The 24,203-nt window shown below is 43.1% G+C and overlaps 1 protein-coding gene across 2 annotated transcripts in view; it reads right to left on the bottom strand.

The window, feature by feature from the left end:
- Window positions 1-3,226: 3,226 nt before the first annotated feature.
- LOC116414098 (uncharacterized) overlaps window positions 3,227-24,203 on the bottom strand; it is a 117,875-nt gene continuing 96,898 nt past the window's right edge. The window contains exons 3-4 of one of the 2 annotated variants that reach the window (XM_086915085.1): window positions 6,984-7,164; window positions 3,344-4,095 (exon numbers count right to left, since the gene is read on the bottom strand). In XM_086915085.1, coding sequence (XP_086771211.1) covers window positions 7,082-7,164 — 83 coding nt within the window. In that variant the 3' untranslated portion in view covers window positions 3,344-4,095; window positions 6,984-7,081. Of the gene's footprint in view, window positions 4,096-6,983; window positions 7,165-24,203 lie in introns of both variants that reach the window. The other variant, XM_086915084.1, reaches the window with a different exon arrangement.

Genomic DNA, 24,203 nt, shown 5'->3' with positions numbered 1-24,203 from the left:
ATTCAAAATTTTTAGAGAAAGTGTTAGTATGTTAAATGCTAGCTAAAATTTCGATTTTTCATTAGGAGAATATAATTCTAGAGGAGGTGGCACTCGAAATTTTTAGGGAAAGTGTTAGTATGTTAAATGCTAGCTAAAATTTCGCCTTTTCATTAGGAGGATATAATTCTAGAGGAGGTGGCACACGAAATTTTTAGAGAAAGTGATAGTAAGACAATTTCTGGCTAAAATTTCGACTTTTCATTAGGAGAATATAATTCTAGAGGAGGTGGCACTCGAAATTTTTAGGGAAAGTGTTAGTATGTTAAATGCTAGCTAAAATTTGGCCTTTTCATTAGGAGAATATAATTCTAGAGGAGGTGGCACTCGAAATTTTTAGAGAGAGTGTTAGTATGTTAAATGCTAGCTAAAATCTTGACTTTTCATTAGGAGAATATAATTCTAGAGGAGGTGGCACCCGAAATTTTTAGAGAAAGTGTTAGTAACTCAATTTCTGGCTAAAATTTCCATTTTTCATTAGGAGAATATAATTCTAGAGGAGGTAGCACTCAAAATTTTTCGAGAAAGTGTTAGTATGTTAAATACTAGCTAAAATTTCGACATTTCATTAGGAGAATATAATACTAGAGGAGGTGGCACTCGAAATTTTTACAGAGTGTGTTAGTATGTTAAATGCTAGCTAAAATTTCGACTTTTCATTAGGAGAATATAATTCTAGAGGAGGTAGCACTCAAAATTTTTAGAGAAAGTGTTAGTATGTGAAATGCTAGCTAAAATTTCGACATTTCATTAGGAGAATATAATTCTAGAGGAGGTAGCACTCAAAATTTTTAGAGAAAGTGTTAGTATGTGAAATGCTAGCTAAAATTTCGACTTTTCATTAGGAGAATATAATTCTAGAGGAGGTGGCACTCGAAATTTTTAGAGAAAGTGTTAGTATGTGAAATGCTATCTATAATGTCGACTTTTCATTAGGAGAATATAATTCTATAGGAGGTGGCACCCGAAATTTTTAGAGAAAGTGATAGTAACTCAATTTCTGGCTAAAATTTCCACTTTTCATTAGGAGAATATAATTCTAGAGGAGGTAGCACTCAAAATTTTTAGAGAAAGTGTTAGTATGTTAAATGCTAGCTAAAATTTTGTCTTTTCATTACGAGAATATAATTCTAGAGGAGGTAGCACTCAAAATTTTTAGAGAAAGTGTTAGTATGTTAAATACTAGCTAAAATTTCGACATTTCATTAGGAGAATATAATACTAGAGGAGGTGGCACTCGAAATTTTTAGAGAGTGTGTTAGTATGTTAAATGCTAGCTAAAATTTCGACATTTCATTAGGAGAATATAATTCTAGAGGAGGTAGCACTCAAAATTTTTAGAGAAAGTGTTAGTATGTAAAATGCTAGCTAAAATTTCGACATTTCATTAGGAGAATATAATTCTAGAGGAGGTGGCACTCGAAATTTTTAGAGAGAGTGTTAGTATGTTAAATGCTAGCTAAAATTTTGACTTTTCATTAGGAGAATATAATTCTAGAGGAGGTGGCACTCGAAATTTTTAGAGAGAGTGTTAGTATGTTAAATGCTAGCTAAAATTTCGCCTTTTCATTAGGAGAATATAATTCTAGAGGAGGTGGCACACGAAATTTTTAGAGAAAGTGATAGTAAGACAATTTCTGGCTAAAATTTCGACTTTTCATTAGGAGAATATAATTCTAGAGGAGGTGGCACTCGAAATTTTTAGAGAGAGTGTTAGTATGTTAAATGCTAGCTAAAATTTCGACTTTTCATTAGGAGAATATAATTCTAGAGGAGGTAGCACTCAAAATTTTTAGAGAAAATGTTAGTATGTTAAATGCTAGCTAAAATTTCGCCTTTTCATTAGGAGAATATAATTCTAGAGGAGGTGGCACCCGAATTTTTTAGAGAAAGTGTTAGTAACGCAATTTCTGGCTAAAATTTCCACTTTTCATTAGGAGAATATAATTCTAGAGGAGGTAGCATTCAAAATTTTTAGAGAAAGTGTTAGTATGTTAAATGCTAGCTAAAATTTCGCTTTTTCATTAGGAGAATATAATTCTAGAGGAGGTGGCACTCGAAATTTTTAGGGAAAGTGTTAGTATGTTAAATGCTAGCTAAAATTTCGCCTTTTCATTAGGAGGATATAATTCTAGAGGAGGTGGCACACGAAATTTTTAGAGAAAGTGATAGTAAGACAATTTCTGGCTAAAATTTCGACTTTTCATTAGGAGAATATAATTCTAGAGGAGGTGGCACTCGAAATTTTTAGAGAGAGTGTTAGTATGTTAAATTCTAGCTAAAATTTCGATTTTTCATTAGGAGAATATAATTTTAGAATAGGTGGCATTTGAAATTTTTAGAGAAAGTGTTAGTAAGGCAATTTCTGGCTAAAATTTCCACTTTTCATTAGGAAAATATAATTCTAAAGGAAGTGGCACTCGAAATTTTTAATGAAAGTGTTAGTATGGTAAATGCTAAAGAATTTTTCTGAAATACTTACCGTCCATACTTATCTTTTACAGCTGTATTTTTTTTTATTCTTTTAATCATTTTTTTAATCAGTTTTCTTATTTCTAGATACTAGTTTTGTATACTTACCAATTGTATTCTTCTTGGCGGGTTTAGGAATGTATCGAGTGTCTTATGTATCTTTATATCTGAAATTCTTTTTTATTCTAAATATTATTATAAAAAAGTTTTAATGATGGTTTCAAAAGATGTATATATTGGTTTCATTAGTTTTTTCGTAGGGAACTTGTAGAGATTAATTTTACTTTTATGAATATAATCATGAGTTTATTAACGTACCAGTGTATCTCTGTATTTTTCACCTTTGAAAAAAAAAACGTTAAGCTATATAAGTAAAGAAATTTTTAAAGAAAGTTTAAAAAATAATTGAATGTAATTAAATATCGTTTAAACTAAAAATAAAATAATTTTTTATTATAATTGGATTAATAGTTTGTTATAGAAAATATTTCGCTATATCTATTTATATCTTAAAAAATACATGATTTTATTAAAAAAGTCAACGTTGACTTTATATAATCTCTACGCATGTACCTACGAAAAAAATAATGGCCCCATATTTTGTTTTCCTCGAAACCATTCAACTTTTATCCGAAATATATTTTATTATTTCGAAAAGCGAGATATTTCAAATGATAAAGTTCCATAGAACACTCAGTATAGATTGTTACAAACGTTTAGGTGTTCGAATAGTTTATTCTCGATTTAAAATACTTAAATACAAATTCAGTCTCATTGTATACAATGTTTCGATTCTCTCTATTCACGTACGACGCACACACATAGGAGCTTAGAATATATCGTGGAATAGGTCGTTCCAGTTGTAAAACAGGGGCAGTCCATAGAATTATCTTGAACGTGAGAAACGAGACCGGACTCGGTTTTTCACCGATAAATAACGAAGAGATGGAACGTCGAGAAGAAAACGAAGAATGCTGTGGTCGATTTCGTCAGAGGATGCATCGAATAAAACGTCGACGGTATTAAGGTCGAGAGCCACGCGTGCGTGTGTGTGTGTGTGTGTGCACAAGACTTGGCGAGAACCGATCTAGCGGCTTTTTTCTCGATCGCAAGACCGATCGACCAACGAACAAATTCGCGGCCGATGGCGCTTAGCCTCCTTTCAGCGACGTGTCTTCCATACCACCTTTCGTCTATCCTCCAGTACGACACTTCTTCGCACTTCGTCGCAGATTTCATTTTCATCGACTTCCCCGAAGCGCACTTGCGCCAATAAATTTCCTCGAGCTACGATGCATCGACAATTGATGTCGATTCTTTGTCAATCCTCGGAAAATATATATTTTTTACTGCATTTTTCCATTCCTCTTCCATTCGAGGATATAATACCTAGCGTTTGTCAACTCTTTCAGCGTTGAATGCTCGTTGCCGTACCAACGACGATTATAATTATTCAGCGTTAAATTCTCTACGATTACAGTCATCTAATGTTAACCGCTCGTTGTGTATCAACCACGACTATAATTATAGCATTGAATGGTTTCCGTGTAACGATAGCCATCCACAAAGATCTCGCATTCGACTCTGAAACAAAAGAATATCTAAATGTACTCGTCGCATTCGATGTCTTCTCATCGAAATCTCACGAAACGCAACCACCATTCATAACCAAGAGAAATTTCCGCCATTCTTGTGTCTCCTCTAAAGTAACCGACTATCTTCCGCCCGGCTCCCCAGGGTACCACCGCAATTCGCGGAGGAAACCTCATTTTTTTTTCGCATGCAAAACGTCCCTGCTCGCGTTGCATACGCGCGTGGAGAGGAGAGGAGAGAGAGAGATCGGCCTTCTCCTATGTACACGGGGCGAATTTCGTGGCTGTTGTGCGTACGGTTGCATCCGGATCCTCCCCCATTTCCTGTGGGACTCGAGTCGGCCAATCTCGATAAAACGCGAGAGAGAGGAAAGAATCGAGAAAAGATCCGCCACCATCGACGAAGAACCACAGAAATTCCCTCCTCTCCCTTCCCTCTATCACGGTTTTGAAACTCGAATATTTGCGGATACCTCTCAAAGATATCGCTTACACCGGCCGGCAAGTCTTTCTCGGGAAGATTGAATAAGAGAGAATCGATACACGACAAACAGAGAAATTCACCACCAACAACCACCTCCACCTGCTTCCTTTTTCTCTCCATTTCCCCCCTGTTTTTCCTATCCTTCCTTCCCGCCCGTGTTCCACACCGATCGAACATAAGCAAACATAAACCAACTGGAGAAAGAGAGAGAGAGAGGATAGGGCGGGAAGGAAGAGGAGAGAGAGAAGACGAATGGACGAAACGGAAGAGGGAAGGATATATAGGAAAAAGGGACGAAAGGTAAAGATTTAAATGGCCTCTCGCAAAAAGCATTTAGCTATTCCCCGTGGCAAACGACCATGGCGAAATGGCGAGAGAGAGAACATATTTTAAACAGATTTCCCTCTTCCGTGCGCGATATATTTATGTGCCGTGCAACCGGCTACCACTGGTGTGTTCGTGTATCGACGTACTTACCCGCAGCAGCTACCACCACGTCGCGACGCGACTGGGTTGCTCGAGGACTGTGCGTGTCCTTTCTTTCTTTTTTTCTTCTTCCGAGGGTTGCCGAATTTAAAAGGTTTAAAACGATTTCCCTGGGGATGGCGGATCGCTGCTGATCGACCGAGCCTCTCTCCTTCGCCTCGATTCGTCTCGTCTCGGTTTTTCTCGGTTTGGAAATTTCGGTGGTTGGTATTCCTTCGAACGGTTGTCAGGTGACTGAGTTATCATGATGCTCTTTCTTTTTTTCTATGGAAGTTATTATTACGTTCATGTGAATGTTTCACAGGATTCGCGACAATTTTTCCAGTTTGGATTAATCTACGATCTTTATCTTTCTTCATGGAAATTATCGTTCACGTTTGTACAAGTTTCTCGAAGACAGAGGGACAGAATTTCTTCTGATACGAAGCGCACGCGCCACCGAAATCGACGTGATAATAACTTTTACGAGTTGCCTCCTGGTGAGTGACACGAGCAGGATATTACTGCCGGACATCCTGCTACAAGATTAGGGGCGAGTAGTCCTCCCCCGTAAAATCTCCCAACAATTCGATGCAAAATTTCAAATTCAATTTCACCCCATTTTCTCAACTATCGATTCATAATAATAATAATAATAATCGTAATAAACGTTCGAATTCGATTCGCCTCCCCAGTCTAGAAGGGAATAATATAAGGTATTAACGAAGATACGAATCCCGTGAACGGATTTCATCTCGAAGAAAACACGAGGAACGAGGTCGTTGCGTTATTTTCGATCGTTTTGACGGAGCAAGGTGGAAAGAACCTGTCCTTTAAGGGGGGGAAAAAAAGGAGGAAGGGAGAGAGGGCCACGAACGCCTTTTCTAATGGAATTAATGCGCTCCTTATAACCCGCCCGGAGCGCAAGATTTACCTTTCATCCCCGGGAATATGTGATCAGGGTATTAGTGCCTCTGTATTATTAAGAGATGAAAACTGAAAGTACCGGAGGAGAGCGGTATGGAACCGAAGGAAGGAAGAAAGAAAGAAAAGAAAATATGAAGGAAGAAGAAAGAGGATAGAGAAGCAGGAAAGACAGAGAGGGTGAACTCGAAAAACTCCTCTGGCAATGGAGACGTTTCCCTGATTTCAATGCGAGGCTGATTTAAAATTCATCAGCCTCTTTAAGGGCTTATTTTTCTGCTCGCGCTCCAGGGTATTTATTTTTTTTCTTTTTTTTTTTTTTCTTAGACGACCGATGACGAGGAGAAGACGTAATCCTGTATTCTCGGTACTTCGAGGCAACTGGAGCATCTCCTTTTGTTGTCGTGCTCTCTCGAACAGGGGGAGCTTTTAATTTCACGTGGCTGCACATCGTTTCCTTCCTCCTTTACAACACGGGAGAGAAGGCACGGATCGCGGATTCTCGCGAATTTCCCTTCCCTCCTTAAAATAAATTGAAAAACCTCGACTCCTCTCTTTTTCTTACAGATTTTCATCGGTTTCGATTTTATCTCTCGCAGAGAAACGATTCGCGGAGTAGAATGAAAAAAAAAAAAAAAAAAAAAGAAAGAAGAAAAAGATAACACGAGAATTCGTGCAGGGAAAACATCATCCAGATCGGATGACGTTAATAAAATTTTTCTCTGGGACTCCGTACAGATTGCATTAAGTGATATCCCGACGAACGAAATTACGATACGCTACATTTGACTCGGAATTTATAATATCCGCTCTGGCGGGGCAAAGCCACCCAGGGACCTATATCGCCGGCGCTAATGCATCCACCGCGCCCCACGAGTTTCGACCAATAACGGGTACAGATTAGGGACACCGCTTTTAAAAGTGCTCGAATTGGCGGCAACCCTCGAGAGGAGCAGTTTTCGGATCGGGCGCCGTGTACTCAATTACGAGTATTACGATCGCCTTACCTCCCGCAATCTTCGCGGCCCCTTCATTTCCATTCGTAAATCTCGTCCAAGCTGTGCCGCTGTGTAATTGGGGGAAGCTCGATTCCTTCACGATGTCGTTAGCCGCTGTAGTTGGTAGTAATACGGATCGAGGGAAAAATACTCAAGGATTCTCTATATAGTGTATTTATCGTTGGTTTATCTGGAAAAATAATGATAAATGAATAAACAAATCGAAACGATATGATATTTTTCGTATAAAGCGAGCGAGAGAATAAAATAAAACCGAATTTTCTCAATAAGAGAGAATAAAATCCGTTTTATCCTTTAATTATTACGACACTTGTATCCTACATTTCCGTTTCCTACATTTTTGTATATTTAAATTTTCAAACAAATAAATGCACAGAAGTTAATCATTTGCTTCATCGAGCAATCCCCTTTCTACACTCCCCTTTATTCACGGCCGATGATCGCCATTCACCGACATCCACAGCTCATTATTCCTACACGCGCTTTCTCCTTCGTTCGAAAAGGAGCGTAATTCACGACAGCGACGCGAATCCCTAACGCGAGAGATGTCGCGAATCCACGTCGCTTCGAAATATCATCGGGAGCGAGCCCGTGATTAGCATACGCTGACAGGATGCCTCTGAACAAGGGGTTGTTGGTTCGAGATATCGAGAGACGCGTGATCGCTAAACCGATTCGATGCCGGAAACTGTGGCTGGATGCCGCGTGTAACATATTGCGACAAGCTATGCTAAACATTGGCCCACCGACTGATGGACACGCGGCGGTAATGTATGGGGGCGTCGACACTTCGAGCCGGGTGTCGTATTGTCGCGAATCGTGCGCGATGTTGCGTGGTGGTCCGCGAGCAATTCGTTCGACGCGCGTTTCAGCTGTGTGTTTGCTTTGATTCCCAGGTACGCTTTGGTTTAGCTGGTTTGCTTCAAATCAACTTGTTGTTCTTGGGCCGTTCGGCCCCGTTTCTTTTCACAATTGTTTCGCGTGATAAGACGAACGAGGAGAGAACGAGAGAAGACGAAGTAGAATCGCGATTTATACTTGTTGGATTTATACTGTTTCTAGAAGATCGGCAATAAAATATCAAATAGATGTAAAATCCAAGTTTCTAACCGAATTATTCTAAACTAGTTGTTAATATTACAATTGATTATTTATTCTTCGACCTCGCGTAAAAATACGATATAAATCCTTCCTTTTAAACAACAGTGTATCGTGATATATATATACATATAAATTTTCGAAATTGAAACAAAGGAAAGGTGTTCGATCGAAGAAAAAGCAATAAGAAAGAAAAAAAGAAAAACTCCAATCTCCGATACAACACTGGTTTTCCACGCTAGGCGGAGTTACAACCTGTCGTTTCGGTCCACCCGAATTATTTCGCGTTTCGTAATTACGTGGCATCCAGTTGGCCGTGCGACGTACGGCCAAGTCGTTGGTCACACTGATTGCATGCATCAGAGAGGCCGTGGTTGCCGTGCACCACGGGAAGATACTCGTAGTAACCCGATTCGATGGGGAACGGGGATGGTGTGTAACATATTGCGACAAGCTATGCCAAACATTACGTCGGCGACGTCGACTGATGCCGGCTAACCAGCTCGCCAACGGTAATATCATCACGCTGGGTAGAGAGCCACGGTCGCGCGCGTGTGTGTGTGTGTGCGCGCGCGCGAGAGAGAGACGCGCTACATTCGTACGAGTGCACCGAGAACAATCCCTCGATAGAGGCGTGCACACAACCGCGAGAATAATTATCACACGCGCCCGGCCGTGTCATCTCGTTTCGCGCGTTGACGAGGCATTGTTAAAGCGGGCCGCGATCCTTACGACGACTGCGATGACAGCTAGCTAATAACCGACATTAATCGAGATCCCGCCGAGGAGACAACACTCTCCTCCTCCCACGCCTCCTCCATCCACGTCTGCTGCGTCTCAGACAAGCTGTTTACTTACTGATCCTGAAATGGAACTCGAATTCGATGGATCGAATTGTATCGTGAGAGATCGAATCGAAAATTTTTATTAAAACATAATGCAAACGATTAGCGATTAGGTAAAGTATTAGGGAAAAGTATATATGTGTTGAAATCGATTTTTGTTTCATCTCGATATGATAAATATAAAGATTTAAAATATAACAGCTCAAGACAGTGTGAAAATTGTAAATGGGTCGTCCGCGATCTAGTGACTTTTATTTTTTCCTAGAACTGCGTACTAAATACTTTCAGGAGCCACGACTGTTTCGAGTTTAAAATAGTAAGACGAGTAAACGAGAAGAATAGAAATAGAAGAGGATTAAAAAAATTATCTTTTTCTTCACACGATGATATCTCGGAAACCAGAAGTCATATCGGGATGAGTGAAAAAAACGTTTTCTATCTCTCGTTCGTCGACCGAAAGTAATTATCTTACTTACAACGATTCAAAATTTTTCTAATTTTAATTCAAAATACAATTTAATAACCTTTTCTTCAGAAATGGCGAAAATCATCGTTATCTTCCAAGCTTAAATATTTTTTAATATTTCCTTTTGATACGATTTTTAAGGCTAACAATTACTCGTGGTATTTTTCATTTCCAAGAATCAAACGTTTCGCACACGCAGAACGCGCAGAAAAATCCCTTTACCCAGAAATCCTGATCCATGGAATCAAGTGGAGGAAACAGAGAACGCCGAACGCAGCGAGAACGATAATCGGAGCCGCGGGCGAATTTGCATGGGGCCCGATCGAGGTGGGGGCGCACGAGTTTGGACGGATTTGCATTCGAGACGGAGGCAGGCCGGTGGATTCGGTGGAAAATGGGTGTACCGCCGCCTAAGTGCAAGGATAGCGGCAAACGACGTTACGGGGTTGACGGACTCATTACGCGGCGGTTTGCATATAGAGCACGCCGGGAATCGGGGCGGATCTCTATACACAACTGGAATACGTAGTTCCGAACGAACGGGCGCGCGGAGAGGAAACACGGACACTGACTGACTACTACACGAGTAATATGGATTTGAGGGGTGGCCCGGCACAATAGTGCCACTAATGCACAATCACCCTCCCCCCCGCGCACGGCCAACCCCCTCCGGCAAACTACCTATACAGACCATTCAATATTGGCCGGAGCTCTAGCCGCTGGCTTATCTACGGTTAATGGCGCGATATTGGCCGCCCGGATCGAACAACTTTCCCGAATCTCCTTTGTCTCCCGCGACAATTTTTCCTTCCTCCAATTAATCGATGCTCGACACGGTTTTCCAGCGATTCAATTCGTTCTGAAATGTTACATAAACAAATGTACTATCCAATAAATACAATGTGATTTATATCTACTGACTACAATTGAAAATAAATTATGTCGTCAAAATCTAAAAGAGTTCGATGATCATTTAAAAATTTCCTTGTTGTTCGATCGAACAGATTATAAAACGGCTCGATTGAAAGTAAGAATGATATTATCATTTTCCACCATATTTCTTCTTCATCTGTCCGAGTCAGGATCTGAGAATTCGACAAGATTTGGACGTTTGAACGAAACGAGCGACGGTTGAAATTCGATCGAGAGCGAGTAACGAGCGAGGTGTAGAGATAGAAAGAGAGGCAGATAGGGCACGTACGCGAGGAGGGTAAACGCGTGATATTGTGCGGCAACACTTCGGCCCGATATCCCTCCACCACGGCCGCGGTATCAGCACGGCCCATTGCTCGCGAATCCGGCCAATTTCCTGCATCCTGATCCGATCGTCACTTTACGACGCGTGTACCGCCGGTGACCAACGCGGCCCATCCACCGAGATCTACCTCTACGGTTTACCTCTCTCTCTCTCTCTCTCTCTCTCGCTCTCCACTCAACCATCGTCGCGCCATGCCTCGTATCCATCGACCGTGCCCCATGCACCGGCTGATAACGTAACGTATCGTGTTCCACGGATTCGGCATAATCTGGCGGCGGGATCCGATTGCCAAGCTGGACGAAACTCGCCTCGACGAAGGTGCTGCTCTCCATGGTTAGCCATGGTTTCTTTTCGAATTGGAGATATATATATATATTTATAGGGGAGAAGGTTTGATTAATCCTTTCGCTATGGGCGATCTCTCCGCCGCACCAAAAATGTGCATCGAGAAACAGCGATCCAATTCGAGTTGCTTTGAGTGTTTATTGAAAAAAAAAGTTGACGATAAAAACAAAATATCGATGCTAGAGAAAGATACTTCGACAAACTTCGATCGCTCGTCGTATCGTACGTAAGGAAAGGGTTAATAAATGAAAGAAGAAACAAGAGTTATGCAAGCATGTTATTGGAGAAGGCAATAAACGAGGTTTTAGAATTCTTGGGAATAAATTCGATGAACGGGAGAAGAGGAGAGATGCGAGGAAGAATCGAGGTTTCTTCGAGGATGAAAATGTGAAATTTTTCGAAAGACTTTTTCAAAATCGTAATGTTACAAAATAACGGTACATTGATCTTTCAACCTCCCCGCCTTTTAATACCTGTGCAAATTAAAAAGTTGGCCATTCATTACATACGTAAACGTCGGATATGAAATATTGAAATATTATGCATAACAATATTTCTCAAGAAGAACCGCCGGAGGCGATGGTTACGGAAAGCGAGTCTTTTTCGCGAATACGAATCCCTTCTTAAGTGTATTTCAAACTTTCCTTTCCTGCAAACGCAATCTGTCGTTTTTTTTAAAAACCAAGCATAAGAATAAGTCGATCTAAACCGCTCGATCGAATTTTAAGGGAGAGTAGAATCGCGTTAGAAGCGTAAGAATCGTACGTTCACCCGAAAGAAAATTATTCTAAGCGGCCATTTTCCAATACGATTGTACCCTTGTTCGAAAGCAACTCGAACAATTCGCCACACTTGATAATCTCCGCACACGAGTCGTTCGCAAAGACTCGTAATCATCGAAGGGCCTCTCGAAACCTCGCTCGCTCGTGAAATATTGCCTTTCGTAACACGGTCAGCTCAATCATACTTTAAACCACTTCTAGGCCCGCTCGATGGAAACGATGGGGGGAAAAAACGATATCACCGAGGAATTCCTATATCGAGAAAAAGCTGTCTACGCGAGAAAACGTATAAGGTAGCAAGTATACCTATCGAGGTTTATTCGACGTGAACGTCGATTTCGCATCGTCGATATAACATTATGAAAGGTATTCCGGCTCAAGGTATCTGGCCTCTTGCCCGGTATTCGAATTCCATTTGAAACGATCCACATTGCGCGAAACTCGACTGGCCGCCTCTTTCATTCCCCTCAATTTAAGAAAATTTTGCTGAATTTTCGCTGCAACGAAACGACTGGAACGGGTCAAAGGAGCGAGCTAAAAACGCCGATTCCGTGTTCCAGTCGGACGAAAAATTAACCCGCGAATTAATTTGCGTAATGTGAAATTATGGACAAAATCGTGGAAGAAATTAAACTGAACGCTCAACGAAGAAAATTAATCTATAAATTTTTCGAACGTAATAACAATAATAATAAAGTTGAAAATATCTAAAATTTAATTATTTTCTTGTTACAATAATATCAATATACTAAGATCTCGTTTAATTAACTAATCTCGATAAATCCTGTTTCGATGATTTTTTTTCGATATTCTTTGACACAAAAAAAGAAACTTGTAAAACATTCTTTTTTTGACCTATCAAACCACCTCGTTTAACACCTTATTCTAAATGTATCCAAAAAATAATTCAACGAATATCATTCGAAGAAGCATGATCGTTGATGAAAACCAGAGAAAAACAATCGATCGTTTTCTACTTATTCCCCGAACAAGGGAAGGGATCGACCGATTTTTACCTTTTCTTGACCTCCATTGAAGAAGGCGGGATAAAAAAAAAAAAACAAAGAAACAAAAGAGAGGGACAAGAAACGTTGGATGCATTTTCGTCTTCACTCGGCTCGGATCGTCGCGACGACGACGGCCGTTTATGAAATACGTGTCTCGCCTGGCTATTCGCAAGTCTCGGTGCGGGACGAACCGGGCCCATTGTATGGGAAACGGATAGAGTGGCGGCATTTGCTATTCTCGTAACGCACAGGCTGTGTTCCATTGTCACATTGTGCCTGCTAATACGCTAAAAGCCTATCTGTGTTGAGATCTGCGCGCGGAATATTGCCGCGCCCGGGATTCGAGGCGGCGTAACGAGGTTACGTCCGAAGAGACAATCGCGAGTTAATGACTACGTAATTGAACGGCAACCCCGCGAACGAACAGAGAGATGGAGAGAAGCTAAAAGGAGATTGATCTCGGATGAAGGATTTTCCGGGAACGGGAGGAGGGGGTGGGGGAATCCGTGGTGTTGCCTGGAGTTTCGAAGATCGACCGAGAGATCTCTAAATCGTTATTTCGAAGGAAAAGGAACCTTTCGTGTTGAAAGTTTCGTTTTGTGTAAATAATTGATAAAAAATTTCTATCATTCCTTCTAACTAGTTATTCGTCCAATCCAAGCTTTATAGATACTTTGCAAAGGTGCATCGGCAACGTAAGTGGAAGCTCGTTATTTTTCGTGGATCGATATAAGCGTATTCTGTATATTTATATTTTACGTACATACGGGATATGGATAAACGAGGCTGTTCGTGCGCAGCCCACGTGCACGTGTGTTGCGCAACGGAGAATCGAAAATCGAGCGTGTCTTAAAGTGTCAACTGTCGACGCGACGTTTCTCCGACGAGGCGTGTATACGAGAAGCGTAAATGTCGTACGCGATTCCTTTACGCCACCAGTTAATGGCACCAGATTAAAATAAACGATTCGATGTCTCCTCGAACGAATCGACGTAATGACAAGTGTTTCTTGCTGCGTGCGAGCAGCTTTTTCTTTTTCGTGTCGCGTCGAATGGAACGATGACACGCCCTGCGGGTAGAAAGAAAGCGTGGCCTCCTTCAATTTTTGCAGGCTCGCGTGCGTTGCGACGAACCGCAACCTGCTCCAAATTCCATTGCGTTTCGAGGAGGGAAAACGCAAGACAGACAACGTTCGTACGCAAAATAATCGAAGACGATGGTTGAAGAGAAGAAAATAATTGAAGAGAGAGAGAGAGAGAGAGAGAGAGAGAGAGAGAGAGAGAGAAAGTAAAAGAAATATAAGAAAAAAAAAATAGGGAAGAGATAAAAGGTGGGGAAATAAGGAAACGAGTGGAAAGTGGAGGGAGGGTTTCCTTTGGGGTGGTTCACGGGCGGACGAGCGGCTGACGAGGGCGTGCAAATTTGTTTAACGACGCCCAAAGCCACGGAAAAACGCTCCGCCAGCAAGCGACGCGATTATGAAAATTTTCTTTGACAAATACTCCCTTGGTCCCACCCTTATCCCTCGCTCGTTGCATTTTTTAACCGCGCTCGCCTGTAATTATGTCGTTTCTCCGCGGCCCGAACTTCCGAACCCCGCCCGACATCAAACGGAACTTCCCTCGGCTTCCGCGAGAAACCTCGATCCCGCGAGCTCTTCCCTCAAACGGCTCCATGACATCCACGCAAATATTGAGAAACGTTCAGCGGCGAGACACGATCCTTCCTTCGAACGATCCTTTCTTTCCCTAAAAGTCGATTCCTTTAAAGGGGATTGACTCGACACTCTCGCCCGTGTACCTTCCTCGTCGAAACCAATTGCAAAAGTGAATTCTTCCTGGTATCGAAACTTTCTCTTTTTGTCCAAAAAAACGCTAATCGTCCTCCCGCAACCCGGTTTTCCCAAGAAGCAACCGCCGATCGATCGCATATACTGGCAGCCTCTCTCCCTCGCAGCAAGATGCCCATTCGCAGGAAGATGGTCGTTTTTATCCACGAAGGACTCCACTCCTCGACTAATGCGAATACTCGACTAGCGTGCTATCGACGTCGCGGAAAAAAGAATCGGTATAACGGCCGATCTGGAAGGGGAAAGAGGGAGGAGAGGCTTTTTAGGGGAGGAACGTCTCGGGGATATCAGCGCGGGTTTATCATGAACAATACGAGATAAAGCGGGTCGAGCTGGTGCGCAATAAATTCGTGCCGACTCGTCGAGATATTTCATAAGGGAGGAATCCATCAATAACAGGGCGGCGGCGACGGCGGCTCGTGTGTTCTGTCCAAGGTTTTGTGGTGGTGACACGGCGGGAGGAAAGGCTGGAGGGGAAGGCCGTAGTTCGCGGCAATAAATAATGCGATAAAACACGAGCCGTGGTGGAGCGAAGGGGTGGCGGGGTATGAGTGAATTTCGAGGTGGATGTTCTCCTGTCAGCCTTCTTTGAAGTACCGAGGGCCTCACCTTACGCGGGTATTTCCGGCTCTCGCCGTCGTCGTCGCCCCCCGCATCAGCCAGGAAAAGCCACTTTGTCGAACCGCCCCCTCCCCGCCCCAGACAAACTCGATTACGCTCGCGAGTACGCCATAAATGAATTTCATAAGACAATGTTCCCCAGGTTTATGTAATTTACATTGAGCCCCTGGACCGGGGGATCTCCAGTGATTTTCGAGTATAATGCCGCGTGCTTTTATTAACCGGAAGTCTGTCTGGTCGGATGGATCTCAACGGAGGATTTCAACTTGCAAGTGTATAATATTGTTACGCGACAGAAGGCGACCGATCAATTTAATAAGAATTGTTTCCGGAATGGGTACCGTTGCGTAAAAGAATGTATTCGTAAATAATCGTGAACCCAAAGTAAAATATCCATTTTCTCTAATATTTCTTTAATTTTCAGGAAATATTAAACTTCCACTTTCGTGTTCCAACGTTATGAAGAAAGCGAGGTCTTATAATATACGAGGTCGAGGAAGCAAACAATTCCCATCGAACGATTCGTAGATTGGCCGCGAAAGGGGTCCTGGAAACGAGCATCGAAACAAGCGGAAAGGTTTCCCTTGTTTCAACGACGGACCGTAGGCCGATGAATTATCGTCCACCTATAACGTTCTTGCCTTTCGACCCCGGTTTCCGGCGTCGACGGCTCCTCCTTCTGGTGCGCAGGAGGGGGAGGAGGACGCAGTTGGCCCCGGAGAAAGCATATTCATAAAACCGGCGAAGCAAAACCGCTTTATATCACGAGCGGCTGCCTCCCTTCTTCCTCCCACCCTTCGAGAAGGGATCGAATATCGTCGGGCGGCGAGTACGCACGAATTTATTAGCACTAAGCCGCGAGAAACGGCCGCTGCCAATCACGAATTACGCCCAATAACCGGAATTGTAACCGGGCTAACCTCCCTCCTCTCCTCCCTCCTGCAATCCTGGAGGATCGTTACTCTCTCCGCGATGGCCACTCGCGCCGGTTTCCCACTCGAATCGTTATCTTACTCCGGTATAAACGTTAATAACATTTCGGCGGGAACGGCGAACATCGCGCACATTTGGCTTTGACAATACGGAGAATTATTATGCCGGCCGAGGTCGCTTTACTCGGCTATGCAATGCCATTTGCTCGTGACACGCGTTACGACTCGCTGTTACGTTTATGCCCGATCATAAAAATGCTTCGAATATTCTCTCTCTCTCTCTCTGTCTCTCTATTTCTCTCTCTGTATCGATATCGATATCGTCTATCGAGTCTACCAGCTCGGTGTATATCCGAAGTTTTCGATCGAAAAATTAGGGATTCGCAATTTTCAACATTTTTCCCCGGTTTTGTATATTATATAATATCGTTTTATCGTCGATTTGATCGAAGAAAAAGTATTCTGGATATTTGGTTAAAGATTGTATACTTTAACAATTGATAATAAATATAAGTTAATAAGAAAAATTCCTTTTCCCCGTTTACCAATCCCTTCCTTCTCTCGGGGCGTTTCCTCGGGGAATATTCAGATAGAAAAGAAGGAACTAGTGGTTGAAACTCCACACGTGCTTGTTTGCATTTACGATTCGAAGGTGATCGATATCGTCGAGTTGAAAATGCGTGCGAAACCACCTCGACGAAACACGAATATATTAATAATCCTCGATTATCTGCTAAATCGAAATAGATTGATTTGATCCGATTCATAAAATATCATCTCCACTCGAGTTTGACGAGGAATCTGTATCTCTTTAATTGCACCAGCAATACAGTTCTAATTAAAATAATTCAAACGCGAATAAGTATTAATTAAAATGAATCAAGATCCGCGATTCGATCTCCAAGTTGGCTCGATGCCGCGGTGGGCGAATTTTTACGATTTCTAGCTTCTCCGCCGATTTAACGGCATCTTTAACGACCGACTGGTTCTCGTGTATTATCGAGTTACATCTAATCATCATAACCTACCCAGGCCAGCCAACGAGGCAGGATTGTAAAAGTTTAATATCTACCGGTTTACGATTCCGCGATACGTAAGACAGCGCGCGTGTCCTGCACGCGTGCTACGCCGACATGCCGTGTAACGCGATACACGAGGAAGGATGAATCCGCGGATACCGCGAACCTATCTGTCCGCAAAGTGTACGAGTCTTTTAAACTACGTTCAAAACTGTAAATAAGTTTTATTCGTTTTATCCTTTACTCTATTTTGTATCCCTTTGTATTCATACGTAAAGAGTTTCTTATATTCAGCGCGTAGATGCGTTCTTCTTCGATTTTAAAAGTGCGAACGAATTTTTCTTTTTTTTTTTTTTTTTGGAGATATTTTTTTTCGTTCCAAGTGGAAATAAAAAATTCGAAGGGAAAAGTTTTAATTCGTTTTAATTAGGATAGGTTTGTATAAAAAGGTTAAGTAATAAAAGGTAAGTAAGTAAGTAATATTTGCTCTGGCCACTATCTTTTTAATTACATTTATCCTCTAAACGAATAAAGCCTGGATGATACCGGAATGGCATCTGACAACGCTATGAAAATGCAATGCGAAAATGCAATAAAGGAGCGCGCTTCCATAAAAAGGGCAATAATTCGAAAACCCATTCCGCGTATACACCGAGAGACTGGACATACCGTAAAATCGAGAACAAGGGAGAAAGGTTGGAAAGAGACGAGACAACGTATCTCGAACAGAGAGAGAGAGAAAGAGTATGGTGCAGGTCGATAGTTGGATGGAAAAGGGGATGGAGGAACAGAGAGATAAACATAGACAGAGTTCGGTTAGTTTGGATTTAGTTTCGAGTTTACGTTCCCCCGGTTTCCTGAGTTAACCGAGCACGTAAACGCAACCGTTCCGGCCACCGACTGGTTGGTTATATTCTATTACGCGATAAATATTGTGCCCAGTTATATGTATGTATATATGTTGCGCCATCATCCCCTCCACCTCGTCCACCCTCTATCCGCCACGGGTATTATACGACGAATTTAATTACGATACGCGGCGAGCATCGCATTTTCGATTCCTCTTTCGACTATCCGCGATGAAAGCTTGGCCGCGCTCTCACTTTTTTTTTTTTTTTTTTTTTTTTTTCAATTTGCGCATGGTCGGTCGCGCGATGTCAGGATTAATTCAACTCTTGATTAAAACCTTTCAATCACGAATGGACAGGTACAAATAACGCAAACGCCCCGCGAATAATAATAACGAGACGCTAATAACGAGAGGGCAATCGATATGGAAACAAAAAAAAAAAAAAAAAAAAAATGGAAAGAGACTTCTATCCAATGGAGAGTGTGCCAATGGTGAGACGAATGGTTAATTGCATCTTTGTGTCGTGGCGAACCGTTTTTTTGCCGATCTGACATTATTCGAAAGGTCCTCCAACCTCCGAGACCACTTGACCCCCACTCGAGGAGGAGGAAGAGGAGGAGCAAGACGAAGGAGGGTGATCCTCTCGCAAGGACCACCATCGCCGCCTCTATCTGCTTTCATCAAAGGCTCCTCCCTCTCCTTCTCTTTTCTTCTCTCTCTTCTCATCTATCTCTTCCTTTGCTCTCCACGGCGAACCTTTCGTTCGCTTTTCTTCCACCTCTCGAAAGGAATCAACCCCCTGCAAGCAAAGATGGAGTTTGTATCGGATCCTGTTTCCTGCTCGCCTCCATCCATGGACGAGCACGTAATAAAGAGGATAAACAGAGAGCAGACGTGACCTCGTGAAGGTAAGTTAGGAGGAAAAGGTGTAAGATTAGCCGCCCTTATCGTAGATGGTTTCGCTCCATTCCGGTTACTCGACGTTTCCCCATAAACGGGCCCTCACGGGTTATTTGTCCCGTGTCGTGGCTCACCCGATTGCGCCATCCCCCTTCTGACCCAATTTCCCCTCAATTTGCCGGTAAATAAACGAGCAGGCAAACATTAAATGAATCAAGACATTTATTTGGTCACGAAAAAGAATTCGGCGTCATTAGTCGTCGGGGGCTGTATACGCGCATGTCTACGTTCGACTTTTCTATATTCGTCTTTGTCTCTCTTTCTTCCTTATCCCTTTCTCTCATATCACGATACTCACGATACTCGATACCGTTTCCGCGTACGAAAACCGTGCTTCCTGATACACTCTATCTAAATTGGAGCAATTTACGAGTCGTGGATAGTCCATTTGTTTCCACGCAACCGTCGAAATGCGAAATAACAGAGCATTCGTTCTATTCGTAACGGATAGTGACGATTCACTAAACAGAGAATCATAACGTTTCCTCTTTTCTAAAAACGTGGAAATGAATCGTTTCGATGAATGAAGATAAAAATAGAAGAAGGAATAAACGAACGATACGACGTTTCATGGAAAAATCTTTCGTAATCGATACAACGATGGATGTCGAAGATCTTCCTCTTTCGTTTCTGAACTAACTCTAACACGCCACCCTCGATCTTTCCCGATAACTTTTTCCCAAACAGCAATCTCATTTCCGTGCCGCGAAACGCCCGACGAATTACCCGACCACCCCCTCGCCCTCCTTAAATAAAGGAAGAACCGCCTAACGTCTCCAAGTGATACGATCCGCGTTTGCATTCGAATGCCTTCCCCCTCGATCGAGAGGAGAGGAGAGGAGAAGAGAAAGAAGCCAACAAGGAGTCAACGAGGGACGAAAATAGCGAAGAAAGACGACGAGGAAAATGTGGAGGGGAGAAAGATCGTGAGGATTTTGCGCCGTGGGCGCAAATCGTCGTCATTAGGAGCGAGCATTTGCATCGAGAGGAAACGGCGGCCGGGTTTCCGTGGACCTCGAGTTTTAACGTATTCCGTAAAACTCGCTTGTAAACTCGCGACTCGTGGCCGGTCGTAAAACTGGAAACGGGAGAAGAAGCGAGCGCCCGATACCGGAAAATCATCGATTACAGAGAGACAGAGAGGGAAGGGAACTCTGGTCCCTGGAGGGAGGGCGGGATCGCGACTGAGAAATCGTTTCCGCGCGCTTCCCACCGCGGCATAGCCGGGTTATTGTTGGAAATGGTTCCGCGCGGATAGTTTACCCGCGCGAACTCGGCGTCTCGGCGGACAGCTCTCCCGATTGAACGTCTGCCCGCTTTGATCTTCCATCGTTTTCCTTCCTTTCGGAGAGCGGAGTGATTTCCTCCTCGGCATCCTTCGAGGATTTGTTTGCTAAACAAAATGCGACGGAAAGTCGGGTAAATATCCCGATTCCGACGATCTTTCTTCTTCTTCTTCTTCTTCTTTCTTCTTCGCTTTTTTCCTCTTGGATTTGATTGAGATACCCGAGTTTTATATATATATATTTGTTGAGGAGTGTTTGAGAGGGGGATGATCGAGTTTGGATTCGAGGATAGATACGTTATGTGATGTTAGTAGATGCGGGGAGTGGACGTTTGCTTTTCATGATGTTCGAGCGTTTCGTGGATGGTGTCTTTTACGATTCATATTGAATTTAGATTGCAAAGATGCAGAAGCGAGGTATGAGATTGGAAAGTAAACAAGTTTGGTTTGGGTGACGCAAATTTTTGGTAATATAAAAAGATCGTACGAGGTTTGCATAATGAAACTGCAAGAACGATGACTAATAGCGGTCGTTGTGCATTATGTATGTATAATAATACATGCAAGTATCTATAAAAAGTAGTATGAATCACTCATTATTATCAATCACTCGTAACTGCATTACATAATGTAATCATCGCCTTCTATTTATCGACCTTCATCGAGAGAAATATTAAAATATCTAGTCACGATTATATATCACTTTTTATCTTCCAATTTCTCTCGTATTAACGAGCAATAACACGTTTAATATTTTTTCAACTGAAACCGTATCTATAATACAGAGAATCATCCTTTCATCCTTTCATCCTTCGCGAAAAGAAGAATTCATTAAAAAAGAAAAAGAAAAAAAAAAAATTACGATGGAACAGCCGGAGGCATTCCTCTCTCGAAACGATAACCGCGGAAGGAACTCGTGTTCCAGGTCGCGAGGTATTGACCTAGTGAGGCGACCCTTCTCCAGCCAGCTCGCGCATCATCCCTCTCTCGTTCATTATTTACACCCTCGGAGCGAGGCAAGCAAGACTCGTATGTGAAGCAGCGACCCTCGCAAGAAGCGAGGTACTCAGGAGGGGGCGAGCCGCGCTTAATTCTTCTTGTCTTTTCAACCCTGCTCAACCGGGAGCAAGTGGGCCAGTGGTACCGTCGCTCGAGGTACTCCGCCGTTCCAGAGGATAACAGGCTCCAACGATCTCGATGAATAATAAAGAAACGACCGATTCGCGTGCGAATCCGTGAACGAGAAACGGGGAGGAGGAAGAAACCGTAGTGATGAAACGACCGATCAATCCCTTCCATCATCGATTTTCTTTTTCTCCTTTCTCTCCTCCTTCGATCGAAAGTCCTTAGTTCGATACGAAAAGGGAATGGAAAAATTTATCGCGAGATCGAGCTTTCGATAGGCCGTTACCTCTCGATGATGTATGTCGCAGCCAAGTGGATTTCTCTCTTTAAAAAATGGAAGGAACGTAACTCGGTGTTTCCGCGAGGAAAACATATTTCTCTCAACCCTTGGTGAATTTCCTTCGCTCGAGACGGAGGGAGAGAGAGAGAGAGAGGGGGAGAGGTGGTGGAAGGTAAGCCACCCGCGGCGAAGCGATTCCGCGTGCCCCTTAGTTGGACTAATTTAAATATCAGTTCGGCAAGGGCGGCTTGTAAATCTATCAGCCGTGCAGAAATTTATGGGCGAGGCGCGTATGGATGTTTTATTTAGTAGGTCTCGCATCGCGCTACGGGTTAGGCACCCGTGTACGTAGAAGAAGAGGTGGTTCATGAATAAAATATCACTGCTAATGCCTCGAGGCCTGGGCGACGCGTTTTTCTCCCCGAAAGATGCGTCGAGCAAACAACGAACGAAAGAAGAAAAAAGAACTTCTCGAGGTAAAAAGAAAAAAGAAGAGGAGAAGGAGGCATCGTTCCAAGGAGGATCGAGGAAAATGGTCGTAAATAAGTTTCGGGGGAAAGCAAGAACTGTACTTGTTCTCGAAGCGGCAAGTGGCCACCACTCGATCGAATATGAATCGATTCGATGGGGTGAGCCAACATTGGTTACGTTTCAATCGAATTAATTCGCGCTTAGTCGAGGCCGAGGTCGGCGATAATCTGCTTAGCGGAGGATCAAATGAGCGAGCAGAATTAATTCCGCTGCTTAATCTCGCCCGTTAATCTTAGTTAACACCGTCACTTTTCACCGATCCGGCCAACAGTCCCCGTTGCAACGTCAGCCTGCGTCCACCGTAGGATTTACCTCTCCCTACGGGTCTTGTCCTCTTGTATCCGACTGAATTTGAATTCCAAGTTGATTCTCGTGATCGATGGGGACAACGATGTTGTTGCAATCGAAAGAAGTCGCTTAAAAAGTAAAACTTCATCTCGACATTCATTTCCCGCTTTTCGATAATCTTCCGAGATTTATATCATTTTCGATTCTTTCTCCTCCTCCTCTCGAGAAAGAAATCCTCCACACACGACGATCGGTTCCAAGATTCGAAGAAGCAGAAACCACCCCCTCCAATGATCGCTCTAAAATACACGACAAATCTGCATTTTATTATTTCTGCCGGTGGCGGTTAAGAGGCCGAGACCCCCGAGAATGGTAGCGTTTTTCGGCGGGAAACAGGCGAAGCAGGAAGCGGATACGGCCACCATTTGCATCCGCGGTTGTAAAGAAGGCGAAAAGCGATCGGCTCTCTCTCCCGATAATAAAGACGGGCCGAGCAAGGATAAAAGCGACCCTTTCCTTTCGAGAAAAACTCCTCGAGGGGACGCGAGGGAGCTTATGCTTCGAATAAAACCCTTCGAAGGGAGAAAAACGAAGGTGGTATCGAAAACGACCTCGTATTTCGGCCCAATTTTATTTTCGCGGCTTCCTCCCACAATTTTCTCTTTATCTTCACAGTCGGCCGTTCGACCAGCCACCACCACGATTAATTTCTTCGACTCGTCGCGATTCGAATAGCTAGGCCAGGTTTCGCCTTTGTTCCAACCGCACCGGGTATATATTTATCCTTTTATCAGTCGAGGTTCGAGGGTACAGGGACACTATATATTCCAACATTTTCATCGCGTCGAGAAACTTGTTTTAACCGCCGCTTTCTTTCCATCTTTCGGATCGTTAACCGGCCAAGTTAACCGATTATAGTTTTATACCGTTAATTACATGATTTATCGCCGCCTCGTAAAGGAACGCGGCTCTGCCCGCCTGCTCGTTAAACCGGCAGCGCGCCGGCTTGCCTCTCTCTCTCTCTCTCTAAGCGCGCGATTTACGTAATAGGTAACCGAGATACGCGTTAACCGACCCATTAACGCTGGATCTGATGAATGTGCAGTCGCGAATGTAACGACTCGGCGATCGAGTTGTCGATTCGTCGAGAATGATCCTCGAATTTTTAGAATCGGAATCGTTCGCGAGTACGCGCGTAAAACTGTAAACTGACACGTGTTGCGCCTCGAGTGCACAGTTTCGAGAATAGTGTTTATTCCGTCGTCTTCCGTTATCTGCATTTTATATGTGTGATTCCAACTCGATTCAACGCTGCTCTCTCTCTCTCTCTCTGTCTTTTCTTTTTTTTTACGATTCCTTCGTAAGGAGGCTGTGAGTGACGGGCGAATCGAGCCGCGACGAATAAATATCGACGAAAATATGCCGAAGAAATGCAAACAATTCGAGGGCGAGGAACAGGGGTGGCGAAGGAACCACGGTTATTCCAGACCCCAGGGTTATTATTTTCCGTTTTTTATTGGTTCAACGAACACGTCGGTAAAAAAGGTGGACGGATTTTTTACGCGGGTAATCATCCGCGATGAAAAGAAGAAGAAGAAAATAAAAATAGGATAAAATCGAGTATAATTCGGAAATTTCACGGAGGAGGAGATCGGAACGATCGGTTT

This window comes from Apis florea, unplaced genomic scaffold (genome assembly GCF_048593485.1).
Source record: "Apis florea isolate Af1SG1 unplaced genomic scaffold, ASM4859348v1 contig_3772_pilon, whole genome shotgun sequence".
NCBI classification, from domain to species: Eukaryota; Metazoa; Arthropoda; class Insecta; order Hymenoptera; family Apidae; genus Apis; species Apis florea.
Note: the sequence above shows the minus strand (reverse complement) of the source record. Positions and strands in the feature narration are given on the sequence as shown.